Source organism: Portunus trituberculatus, chromosome 43 (genome assembly GCF_017591435.1).
Source record: "Portunus trituberculatus isolate SZX2019 chromosome 43, ASM1759143v1, whole genome shotgun sequence".
NCBI lineage: Eukaryota > Metazoa > Arthropoda > Malacostraca > Decapoda > Portunidae > Portunus > Portunus trituberculatus.
Genome location: NC_059297.1, coordinates 917,012 through 929,594, shown reverse-complemented (window position 1 = coordinate 929,594; position 12,583 = coordinate 917,012). Strand labels below are relative to the sequence as shown.

General features: G+C 40.4%; 1 protein-coding gene across 2 annotated transcripts in view; it reads left to right on the top strand.

Annotated features, from left to right (window-relative positions):
• The first annotated feature begins 3,581 nt into the window (after nucleotides 1-3,581).
• The window catches only part of LOC123518462 (DNA polymerase theta-like), a 23,766-nt gene continuing 14,764 nt past the window's right edge, over nucleotides 3,582-12,583 (top strand). Inside the window, exons 1-13 of one of the 2 annotated variants that reach the window (XM_045279294.1) lie at nucleotides 3,582-3,653; nucleotides 5,066-6,430; nucleotides 6,797-6,908; nucleotides 7,029-7,144; nucleotides 7,636-7,760; nucleotides 7,986-8,154; nucleotides 8,908-9,108; nucleotides 9,590-9,722; nucleotides 9,899-10,063; nucleotides 10,188-10,400; nucleotides 10,582-10,718; nucleotides 11,542-11,720; nucleotides 12,225-12,396. In XM_045279294.1, the coding sequence (XP_045135229.1) occupies nucleotides 5,210-6,430; nucleotides 6,797-6,908; nucleotides 7,029-7,144; nucleotides 7,636-7,760; nucleotides 7,986-8,154; nucleotides 8,908-9,108; nucleotides 9,590-9,722; nucleotides 9,899-10,063; nucleotides 10,188-10,400; nucleotides 10,582-10,718; nucleotides 11,542-11,720; nucleotides 12,225-12,396 (2,943 nt within the window). In that variant the 5' untranslated portion in view covers nucleotides 3,582-3,653; nucleotides 5,066-5,209. Of the gene's footprint in view, nucleotides 3,977-5,065; nucleotides 6,431-6,796; nucleotides 6,909-7,028; nucleotides 7,145-7,635; nucleotides 7,761-7,985; nucleotides 8,155-8,907; nucleotides 9,109-9,589; nucleotides 9,723-9,898; nucleotides 10,064-10,187; nucleotides 10,401-10,581; nucleotides 10,719-11,541; nucleotides 11,721-12,224; nucleotides 12,397-12,583 lie in introns of both variants that reach the window. The other variant, XM_045279292.1, reaches the window with a different exon arrangement.

Genomic DNA, 12,583 nt, shown 5'->3' with positions numbered 1-12,583 from the left:
TCCATTTTCTTTTCTTCTTTCACTACCAACTTTTATCTACATTTTTTTTTTCACTATCAACCTTTATATATTTTTTTTTCTTACACTATCAATCCAGTCCTAAGAATGTTCTATATATCTGTCATACGGTCCCTTATTGATTATGCCGTCCCTGTTTTAATACAGTTTAGTGACACCCAACTCCGTTCCCTGGAGCTTGTTCAGAATGAAGCTATGCGGATAATCTTGGGATGCCCTAGGACTGCACGGATTGAAGTCCTCAGAGCTGAACTGCACCTGCTGAGTATTATGTGTAGGGTACAGGAAATTACTTGTCGCACAATTAGTCGGATGCTATGCACGGGCTCTGACTCTCTAAAGGGATCACTGACCCCCCTGTATCATGATCCTCGCACTCCTACAACACCATACCTCAGGAAGATCTTGGGAGTACTGACAAGTGTAGGTGTAGCCGAGGCTTGTATTAACGTTGTTATGTCACCGCTGCAACCCGCCTGGAACCCTCACCGTGTCAGTGTTGATATTCACTCACTGCATCAGCCCAAGAGGGACTGGCTCCCTCATGTGCTGCAAGACATGTTCATGACTAAATTGTCCAAGTACCCACACGTTGAGGCTATTCATGTTTATTGTGATGGGTCAGTCAATGGCAGCAGGTCTGGATGTGGGCTGTTCATCCGTGACTACATCTCTGCCAGTCTCTACACTGACACTGAGGTTTCCAGGCGGCTCCCTGCACCCATGTCTTCCACTAGAGCAGAACTGCATGCTGTTCTGGATGCGCTCCACATTGTGGTGCCTCTCCATAAGAATGTATATTTCTTTATTGACAGTCAGGCTGCATTGTATGCCCTTCAGTCCACCTCCCCCATGGACTGTGATCTAGTTAATAAGTGTCTTGATCTCATCCACTCCCTTGAAGGGGCTGGTGCCACGGTCCATTTCATCTGGACACCCTCTCATGTGGGTATCCCGCTAAATGAAAAAGCAGACCACCTTGCTCAGTGTGCCCTACAAGATAACACAGTGAACCCTGGCACTGAGTACACTCTGGGTTATGTTAAGAGTAGCATTAAGGACTTTGTACAAAGTAGCATTAGTGATCAGTTGGAGCTTTGTTGCCATAGGGGCAGTAGCACTAGTCTTCACTATGCACGTGTCTCCCAGAGCTGTGCTTACACCTACGGGAGACATACTGCATCACATGACAGGGTGGCAATGAGGCTCAGATTAGGCTACAAATACTTTTGGGAAGTCAGTGCTTCTCCTGGTGTGTGCTGTGTGCTGCACCAAGGGGACACACTCTGCGTCACTATATCATGGAATGTCCTCTCATTGCTAAATTTAGGCCACAAGGTCAGCATGACTTGTACAGCCTCATTGACCATCTCCTAGACTCTGCCACCCTCAAGGAAATACTCAGGGAATATCCTCAGTTTGCTCCCAGACTGTAGGATGTCTTAGGCAATAAGGTGTGCAATATGTGTATTTATTTATTGAAATACTTGTATTCTTGCTGTGTATACTGTCCAGAGTTATTTTTGTGATACTTTAACCTTAAGTCTTTGCCCAGGGGGTGGGTGGTAAGGCCCATCCTCCTTCTTTGTTGTAATTATTTATTAATTCAACAATAAATGTATCAATCAATCAATCCAGCATGACATGCTCCTTTCTCTGGTAAATTATCTTGATCTTGATCTTAATGCATCTAGAACGCCACATTCTCTCCAAGAACTCTTTCACAGCCTCAATCATCCTTTCATTCGTCTCCCTACAGAGTCCCAGCAGCACCACCATCCATTCCCTTCCTGTCATCTCCACTCTGTCATGTCCCAGGTCCCTCAGCACCACTTGCATCATCTCATACCTGTCTTTGGCATACTTCACACACCCCAGCACCACATGTTCCACCGTCTCATCCTCTCCCATGTCACACATCTGGCACACTTTGCTGCGGGACTCAGACCATCTATAACTCCTTGCATTCACATCCATGCACTGTGCCCTAGCTCGGAAGAGAAGATCCCTACCCAGGCTTCCATCATACCACTTTTCATACATTGGGGCCTCTTTCTCTTTATACCATTCCAAGGTACTCTTTTGCTCAATCCTATTCCTCCAGTCACTCAGTCCCACACCTTTCACTACTCTGTCTATCTCACTCCTCCACTTCCTTACACCCCATTCGCTACCCTCTCCATTTCTAACAATCATACTCCAGTCATTCTCTAATAAATGCCTTCCTTCTACCTGCTGAAAAGCCCAACTAGCTATTAGACCACTCTTCACCACCAACCTGACACACTTTTTCCCCCACTTGCTATTCCTGACATTCCACATAAACACTTTTCTCACTATTCTAGCATCATTCATTCGCTCTAACCTAGCCTTATACCGTAGGGTCGCTTTTACATACCTTTCTCTAAAAGTGCTCCAACCCATCTCTCCCTTAAGAGCCTCTACTGCTGCATATGTAGGTGCGTGCATTAAGTGCCATTATTGCAACTCTATTCTGCCCTATTTCTAACTTTTCTAGTTCACTCTCATTCCATGCAATCACATCCATACCATACATGATGCTCGGAACAGCCACGCTCTTCCAAACTTCTCGCAGCACGTCATATTTACTTCCTAGCCGACCCACCCACTGACTCACCATGCTTATCTTCTCAGAGATTCTTTGTCTTCACGCAGCCAACCGGACTCATCCACATCCCCAGGGACTTGTATTCATCTCTCTGTTGCATCTCATTCTCACCTAGTCTCCACACTGAGTTCCTCTCATCCTCGGACCCATTCACAACCATTACCTTGCTCTTTTCACTACTAAACCTCACTCCAAAGTCTCTTCCATACCCATCTACAACATCAAACAAACTCTGAAGCTCTTCTGCCGACTCACTTATAACAACATCATCTGCATACAAGAGCACACATTTCTTATCATTACCCACATTTTCACCTGCATTCATTCTCTTCAATCTAGCAGCCAGTTCCTCTGTATATAAGCTAAAGAGGGTTGGTGATAATATGCAATCCTACCTAACTCCTCTTTCACTCTTCACCCAGTCTGTCTCTACATCTCCTAGTTTAAACTTAGCTCTTGTATCTACATACATACTTCGCACTATGTTAACTATCTTTGCACTTAGCCCAATCTTTTCTAGCACTCTACCTAGCATTTCTCTGTTCACCCTATCATATGTTTTCTCTATGTCTAGAAAACCTAAGTATAATTTGCTACTATCTTTCTTCTTTCTCTTAATCAATTCATTCACCACAAACATATTGTCTTCAGATTTCAGTTCTCCTGTCCACACTGTCCTGTAAACTTTGGAGTTTTTTTTACCTGTGTCTGACATTCCATGACTTGACTTCATTCGAGAGGAATCGAGGTTTCAAGACATTTGTCACTATCCTTTGGCTAATTATATCGGATCTTTAAGGAGACTGGCAACTGAGTGGGCTTTTTTCTTTATATTTTTGTTGCCCTTGGCCGGTTCTCCTCTCTTAAATAAATAAAAACAAAAAACAAAAAAAGAGCAACCTCAAGCACAGACAGTCAGACACGTTGAGACGGTCAGACGGTGCCGTTGCAGAAGTAATTCCGCCGACCATGAGGTATGAGGTGAGGTTTGACGTCCGACGAAGAGGTAAACACAAACAGAGTTAACTGCGCCTCACTAAACTGGGCGTACATATCAGCCATGTTCGTCTCATGCCCTCACTGTCCCTGATGAGGGAACGCACAGGAGACTCTAGAACACTTCTTGCTGTACACTGGCTGGGGCATCACCTGGGAACAGGCATTTTACCTAACGGCAGTCCTCACCTGGGCTCTCCTTTTAAGAGGATGGGAGAGCTTTCACCAATCTGAATGTATCACAAGATGTTTCAGGGCCGCCTTAAAGGGAGAAGGCATGATTATGAACGTTGGTATTACAATGAGGCAAGTTATGACTGGTGCTTTCAGCAGGTATGTAATTTGACATTGCCTCTTTTTGTGTAACTCTTAATTCAGAACAAATACATCATGAGAGTTCTTGCATTCATGGTGGGTAAATATGTGCTCCTGTATTACCTATTATTTGTCATAACCAGCGATCTGATCTCCATATATATCTGTGTTTTATGGAACCTGAGTGTGTGTGATTTATTTGTGGGTTGAGGTAAGAGAATGAGACATTTTATTAACTACTCGCGGCAGTGCTAGGGACAGTGGTGGCTCTTATCAAGGGATTTACATGTCCTGCTGCACTGAATTCTCTGCTGCTGTTGTCTGTGAGACAAATGAAGCAAAACCATAGCTTGTGTCAGGATCTGAAGGCACGTACTGTAACTCCTGTATGTGGTAATGGCTAGGTGTGTAGATATGAGTCATGTCTTGCATGAATTTTTTCAGAACATTTGATTCTGTTGGTTGTAGCAGTTATCAATCAGTGATATGGCTTCACATTGACATACTTTTTATTCTTTTCTTGAGTGCTACCAGCAGTTTTCCAGACTGAAACGTGTTAATGTATGAAACCCATAATCCAACAGCATTGTAGCTCTGGAGTCTACATTTCCTTAACACAACTCTGCATCCCTTGCTTGATTTTTCACTATTTGGTTTTATGGGTTGACATCTCCCTTAACAGCTTTACACATCCACGTGCTACATAAGACACAATTTCCTCAATTAATTCTGCTTAAATGAGACTGGCATGCTTGCAAAATTTGACTGCCTCTACCTTCCTTCCTTTCCTGAAGCTGTAACGTTATGCAGTTAGTTAATCAGGTAAAAGAATCTCTTTGTTATTTTGCTTTTTCCTTACTCTTCAACAAATGAGGTATCTGGTGAAGTAGATGGGTATCTGACCATCAAGTACATTTCTTTTGCACCATCTTAAAGTAAGTTTGCATGTCAGGATGTAAGTTTTTCTGTATATGTACTGAATATTTCTTATTGGTTCATATTAGATATGAAAGCAAATACCATAGTGAAATTAGATGTGCATATTAAATTAAATGTTTAATGCCTATTCACTTCATTTACTGTTTTATTCTAAACGTCTCTTGACAGTCACCTTCTGTGAAGGATATGAGCAACAATGGAGACTCACATTACACATCTGAAGTTGTTGATGATGATATTGAGTTAGAGGCATGGGAAATATACACTTGAACACTGTTTCACCACCACTACCTTGTAGAAGCATCCTGTAGAATGTCAAGAGATCAGTCATCTAAAGCAGATCCCTGGGGTCTCAGGCGCTCTCCCAGAATACGAATGCTACAGTTAAATACACAAAAACATGATGCGAATGTTGGAGGAAATACAGCAAGAGGGCCTGTGGAGGATACCAGAAATGATAGAAGGCAACGGAATAGTGATTTGCTTGAGTCATTTGGGACTAGTACTCAAGAGGCAATGGATGCAATGGATCTTGATGATAGCATATTTCACAAGGTGTCAGTGTCTCAGTTAAGAACGGAAGAGCTTGGAAATCAAAGGAAGCCAAAACATGATGATGCTTCAAGTCAGCAGACAAATTGTCAGATTCCACACAGACTGCAGTGCCAGAAATCAAGAAATAGTAAAGATGAGTGTGCTAAAGAATCCCTTTGTTTAGTAAGAAGCAGAGAGGATATCATGACATACTCTTCAGGAAATGGGAATACACCTGAGCAAGATAATGGTTTGTGTGAGAATAAAAGAGCATTAGTCAAAGAGGAAAGAAAAACTGAATGCAGCATGAAAATGTTGAAAGATGATTTAATTCATAGTATGGAATCACCAGTAAGTGCAAGCCATAAACACCACAAAGAAACCTGTACCAAGAAAAACAACTTTAAAGAAACAAACATTCAAAATAAGCAATGTCTGCAAGGTTTGGGAAAGCCACATACTACTAGTAGAAAATATAACAAAGAAAATATACATGATTTTGATAGTAATCACAAAAGGATCATCCATTCTAGAGGTACAGAGAAAGATCAGCCATTACTGAAACGCTTACAGGAAAATCAATCACCGTCATCATCACACAACCAACCGAAACCCACAAAGCATCATGCCTCCCCCAAGAGATGCTCCATGGAAAATATATTACCAATCCTCAAGTCTTCTGCCTTCTATAGCCAGTCCCATTCGCTTACCAATAATAGTGAAGCATGTAAAAATATTGTCAAGGAACAGGAGTTGCAAAAAGAACCTGACAATGCAGTCTCAGTGAAAGAGATATTACATGAAAAACAAGATTGTGTAAGAGATCATTCTACCAGCCCTGATGATTGTAAAAAGACAGTTGCATCTCATGACTCTATGAACAAGATAGACATTACTGTTCTCAAGTCTCCTCTGAACTCTGATGACTCACGAAGCTTCTTATCAACTCAAGAAAAGATGGAGCTTAGTGCTTGGGGCTTGCCGGAATCTGTTTTAAAGGTATTGCAATATATGTGTGTGTTTGTATTTATGTATTTCTAGTTTACAGTGTTTGAGATAAATTTGTATTGTTCTGCTGCCATATCAACTTTTATCCTTCAAATTAGGTTGTTCTAAAGTCACTGATGTTCCTTGATTAGACTTTTATTTGGGCAAGAGAATATGCTGAACAATTAACTTGTATGTTTTGGTGAGAATTGGTTCTTTCTACCCTTAAGCATGGAAAGTGAGGGAATGCCTGTGAATCTATATATATTGATGCCTTGTTTGGCTACTATGGTCAAAGGTGAGATATTGGTATATAAGTATATAGGTAGTAAGTACTTGTATGCTAATTACATTTATGTTTTACCTGTCCCTGTTTAGTGCTATCTTGAGAATGGGGTGAAGAGAATGTTTCCATGGCAGGCAGAGTGTTTGAGTCTTCCAGGTGTGCTGGAAGGAAGAAACCTCATCTATTCAGCCCCAACCTCAGCAGGTAGGTTGACCAACAAGTGGAGAGTGAAGATAATGGGAATGAGATGCTGGAGTGTGACATATGGACCATACTGATAAATTTTTCCCTATTTTTTGGTCCCTGCCATGGTTGTGTGGTTAGGCAAGACCTTAGTTGCAGAACTGCTGCTGCTGAAGAGAATTCTGGAGGGCGGCTGCAAAGGGATTTATATTCTACCCTTTGTCTCTGTGGCTCGTGAGAAGATGCTTTATATGCAGGTTAGTCACTGTAGTGGCAAGCTATAGTGGCTCAATTTGACACCATTCTCACCACCAACCATGTGAATAGTAACTGTAAATTGACTAAGGAGACAGAACAGAATTTTAAGGAACACCAATATGATAGATTTTCATGGACCCTCAAATTTTGTCTTCATTCTTACAACCAAGTCTAGTTTGTGTATGATGGTGTATGTTCAGTGTCAGGACAGTTATGCAAGACCTGTGAAGTTGCTTGGTCTTTATGTTATATTATAATATTTCTGCATGTTAATGCATTGTTTTACATATATCATTGCCTCATTGAATCTCTTCTTTTTTACTTTTCATGCTGTGAAAACATGTATACATAATGAAAAGCTTATTTTTAGAACTGATCTCCATATCAGCATAAAACAAGTTATTTTGTAAATATGTATCTATTTTTTTTTTCTCTTTTTTTGGCTTTTTCTTTTAGCCAAATAAAAAATTAATATATTTTGTTCTCTCAGAAAATGTTTGGGAGTGTAGGTGTGCGTGTTGAAGGGTTTATGGGATCCCAAGGTCCATCTGGAGGACTTAAAGTGACTGACATTGCTGTGTGTACTATAGAGAAAGCCAATAATCTTATCAACAGGTAAGGTTAGCTTAAAAGTTTGATATTTTTTATTTCTCGTGTATGTTGGAGATGTGTACTTGACATATCAAACCAGACAACTGTCCCTGCTTTTATAATGACTCTAGACTCCTTCCTCTATATCAAGCATATGTGTATTATGTACTCTTCTTTTCCAAAACTTCATACCTGGGAGTTTTGTGTCCCATATCTTGATTAAGGAAGCCTGACCTTATTTACACACAGGTTACTGGAAAATCACCGAGTGAATGAACTGGGCATAATAGTGGTCGATGAACTGCACATGGTAGGTGACTCACATCGGGGCTATCTGCTGGAGCTGCTCCTTACCAAGCTCACTTATGTTACTTCATCAATGTCGTCTGCAGAATCTCCTCATTCACTTGAAAACAAGGCAAGTTATGATACTTTTTCTTGCAGACAGTAAAAATTTTTCTGTCAATACTGACACTTCAAATAGAGTAAAAGTAGGCTGGATAGATTTTTTGTATGAATTACTGTAATTGGGATTGTATTCTCTCTTCTGTGTATGTGTGCAGCAGTAACATTTTGTATGAGCACATAATTGTGTATGAAAACTCTACCTTCACCAAATTACTTGTGCAGATTTTTTTTAGAAATGGCTGCCTGGTAGAGGAATTTTTCATCTTTAATGGCTGTAGTTATTACAGTTATTCTGTATCTTTTAAAAGAATTCTTTGTGATGGATATTTGAAAAAGGAGAGATATGAAAATTTCAGTAAAAAAGTCTCGCTTTCATGTTTCAGCCTTGGGTGAAGTTAATTGCAATTGAATGTATTAGTCTGTTTTTGTTTTCAAACAAATTGCAGTGGCTTACCACAGTGTTTGTAATAGATAACTTCCTTTGGGCCAATAAACATATTCTTAGACAACCAATGTGGGCCATTAAGAACTCCATATAGAAACCATGAAATCGAATTCCTCCTCATCCTCATCCATCAATAACTTGATCATTGATCATTTCATGCATGCTCTTAATTTTTTCATCAGTTATCTATTTCAAATTTTCTTTACTTACCTCTGATAATAAAATAAATGTTAGTTAGTAAATGAGCTACTGCAAATTTGTACATTTTGTAGTAGTGTCCATACAGAGAAGTTAACTGTGTTTGTTACTTTGTTTCAGGTGTGTGGAAAGCCTATCCAAATAGTTGGCATGTCAGCCACTTTGCCTAACCTTGAGCTTCTGGCTGCCTGGCTCGATGCAGCGCTCTACACCACAGACTTCCGGCCGGTGCCCCTTCAGGAATGTGTCAAGCTGGGGACATCTGTTTATGATTCTTCATTCAAAAAGATAAGGGAATTGTGTCCAAAAATGACTATGAAGGTATGTTAATCTCCATATATTTTTTTTTACTTTACATGTTAAAACTTTCCTTAATGCATGTATTGAGGTAAAACATTATACAGGCATATTGGCAAAAGCTCATAGGTTCAGAATGATACTCTGAAGGAAATAGCCTGCATCTTTTAGGACCTCAGGATTAGATTATGGGCAAGATTGGAAATTGTTATCATTATGAAGGGTTATGAGTAGATTACTGCATACTGTCAGGCTTTGCTATGGATGCATGTAGCTAGCTGCTCTATGCCTAATCTCCTGGGGTGTGTCATTTGTGGTGAACTGATGACACTCCTTGGGAAAGCTCTGTGAGGAAGTTGACATAGATAGGGATAGTATAGTTTAAGAGTGTTTTTATTACTATACAACTACAGATGGTCATGGGTTATGTTTGTTAGTGCATTAGTGCAGGAGAGTTTAGGTACGAGTATTGTGTGTGGTTTGACCTACACTCCATGCTTCACAGGGTGACCGTGACCACCTCATGCAGTTGTGTCTGGAAACTGTACTAGAAGGATTCTCTGTGCTGGTATTCTGTCCCAGCAAGGCATGGTGTGAGAATCTGGCTGAAGCAGTGGCAAAGGAGTTCTATGACATAGGTAGGAGAAATGTTGATAGAAAAAATGAAAGCTTAACAAAAATATTTTTAAAAGTTGGTCTTATCCAGACTAATAACCCCGTGAAGAACAAAAAATCATACAGTGTCTGGTGTCCTTTAGAAAATATGTATTTGGTGAGTACTTTTGTATTAAGTCTTAATTTTTGTTACTCTCAGGTAAGACTGACAGCTCTTATCCCCCTGAACTGGGCCCCAGACTGCGCAGTGCTTTGGATCCTGCTGGCATCAGGAATGTTCTGGAGGCATTGCGCAAGTCTCCAGTGAGGCTAGATAAAATTCTATCCCGATCTGTGGCCTTTGGAGTAGCTTACCATCATGCTGGTAAGTAACTCCATTTACTTCTTATGGTATGAACACTTTATCTATACGGGTTTTTATTTTCAAGCTTCAGGATAGCTTAACAAAATATGTGTTGTTAAATTTGCTGACTTCTTTTTCACCCAAGGCCTCACTTTTGATGAACGGGACATCATTGAGGGTGGCTTCCGCTCTGGATCTCTGCGTGTGCTGCTGGCCACCTCCACACTCTCCTCCGGGGTCAACCTTCCAGCCCGGAGGGTTATTATCAGGTCACCAGTGTTTGGGGGCTCCATTCTTGACGTCCTCACATACAAGCAGATGGTTGGACGTGCAGGGAGGAAGGGTGTGGACATGAAGGGTGAGCTTGTGAGGAACCAAACTTTAGGAATACTTTTTACTAAAACTCATGATATGTTGACTCATCTTAAAGTGGTGAACTGCTGCCTGACACTTTATGTTATGTGATTTAGCTTGCTCAGTGTTCAGTGCATCAGACAAACCTTTAGATGGTAATGATAGTGACAAAGATACTGTTGCAGGTGAAAGTATTCTTATCTGCCGTGAAGGAGAAAAGGAAAAGGCTAAGACATTGATGACATCTTCCCTGCCTCCCATCACTTCCTGCCTTCAGAAAGATGCCTCTCTTACCTCCAGCATGAAGCGAGCTGTCTTAGAGGTAAAGATTGCTTCTTTAGCCATACACATTCACACACACTCTCTGTCTTTGTCTCTGTCTCTCTCTCTTTTTTTTTTTTTATACCATGCGGGCTTTTTTCACGGGAATTTATGGGCTAAAGGAGATACTTTTTGGGGTACCTCCTATCTCAAAGCCCACCCGCTAGGAAACCGTTGCCCCGAGTGAGGAAGCCCAACCTACACTCGGAGTGTGGACAGGATTTGAACCCATGCGCTTGGAGACCCCTTGGACCCCAAAGCGCGCATGGTTCCACTGTACCACGGCAATAACCCTCTGTCTCTGTCTGTCTGTCTCTGTCTCTGTCTGTCTGTCTCTGTCTCTTTCTCTTTCTCTTTCTCTCTTCTCTCTTTCTCTTTCTCTCTCTCTCTCTCTCTCTCTCTCTCTCTCTCTCTCTCTCTCTCTCTCTCTCTCTCTCTCTCTCTCTCTCATGATTAGTATTCATAAAATAGTTTTGTTTTGGTGAGTTATTTAATGACCTCATGTTTTTTCTCATTTTATGAAGTAAATAAAAAAATATACAGGAAATACAAACTTAGAAGTCCCAAATCTCTGACAAAACACAACACTCTACAGGTTAAGCAGATAAAGTCTGTTATTACTTGTTTTGTTTGTTGAAAATCTTGATATATTTCAAGATTTTTTTTGTTTTTTTTTATGAGGCTAAGCTGTTTTTTATTTGATCTCCAACACATTTCACCTCTCAGCATACACTTATTGAATTAGGCAACAAAAATTTAGGCAGCCATTTTTTTTTTTTTTCTCTCAATATGTTTCACATTTCAACTTTGCCTTGCATGTGCAGGTGATTGTGAGTGGAGTGGCCAAAACTCCACAAGAGGTGGAGAAGTACTGCAGCTGCACCCTCTTGGCTGCCTCACTGAGAGCTGGTCAGCTGGAGGAAAAGCAGGGCAATGATCTCTCACATACACAGAGTTCACTTAAGTCATGTATTGATTTTCTCCTTGAAAATGAATTCATCAGGTATGATCAACTGCTTTTGATTTAGCATGTTCTTTTCTATATAGAGATTGATCAAAGGCACAAAAGATTAGGCAAGAAAATGCTGCTTGATTGATACTCACCCAAAAGTGCGATAGCTCTGTGTTGACCAGTGCAGTCCTGGAGATGTCATGTTGTCATTATTTACTTATAAATAATTCAAGTTGTAGAGAGAGGAAAGCTTAAACAGGCAGACAGTTCTGCTTTACAGTGGAAAGACTTAAGTGAAGTTACTGATATAAATTGTGCATTAATAATATAGACAGAATAAGGTTGAGAGTTAGTAAAAGTCTTGTGGACTAAGAGCAGGTAGAAGAGGAAGTATACAGTTAACAGTTTTTGAAGAGCAGGGATAATGATAGAAGAGCAAGAGATGCCTCTGCTTCACTGAGGTAAGTTAATGTTTCATTGGAAAGTATAGAATAACAGAAATTTAGGATAGTTTGTAAGCCTCAAGGAAAAACTTATATCCAAGTCCCACCATAGACTGCAAGGAGAAGAGGAAGAGGAAGGAAGTGTCCAACATGTCGGGACTCAGCTGGGTCTGGCTGTATTGGCTTCAGGTCTTTCACCAGATGAAGGTCTGCATGTCTTTTCTGAATTACATCGTGCCAGGAAGTGCTTTGTTCTAGAGAATGAACTCCACATAGTGTATCAGGTAAACACTCCATCAACAGTGCACTGGTCATGTATGCAATATAACTTTTGGCACTGCTTTGAAACTGAATAACATTGGTATATACTGATGCATTATTATCATAGACTGGATATTCATGATATGAAAATTGCATGTATTTTGTTATTAGTTGCTATTTTAATATTTTTATCTTTTTTATTCCTTTTAA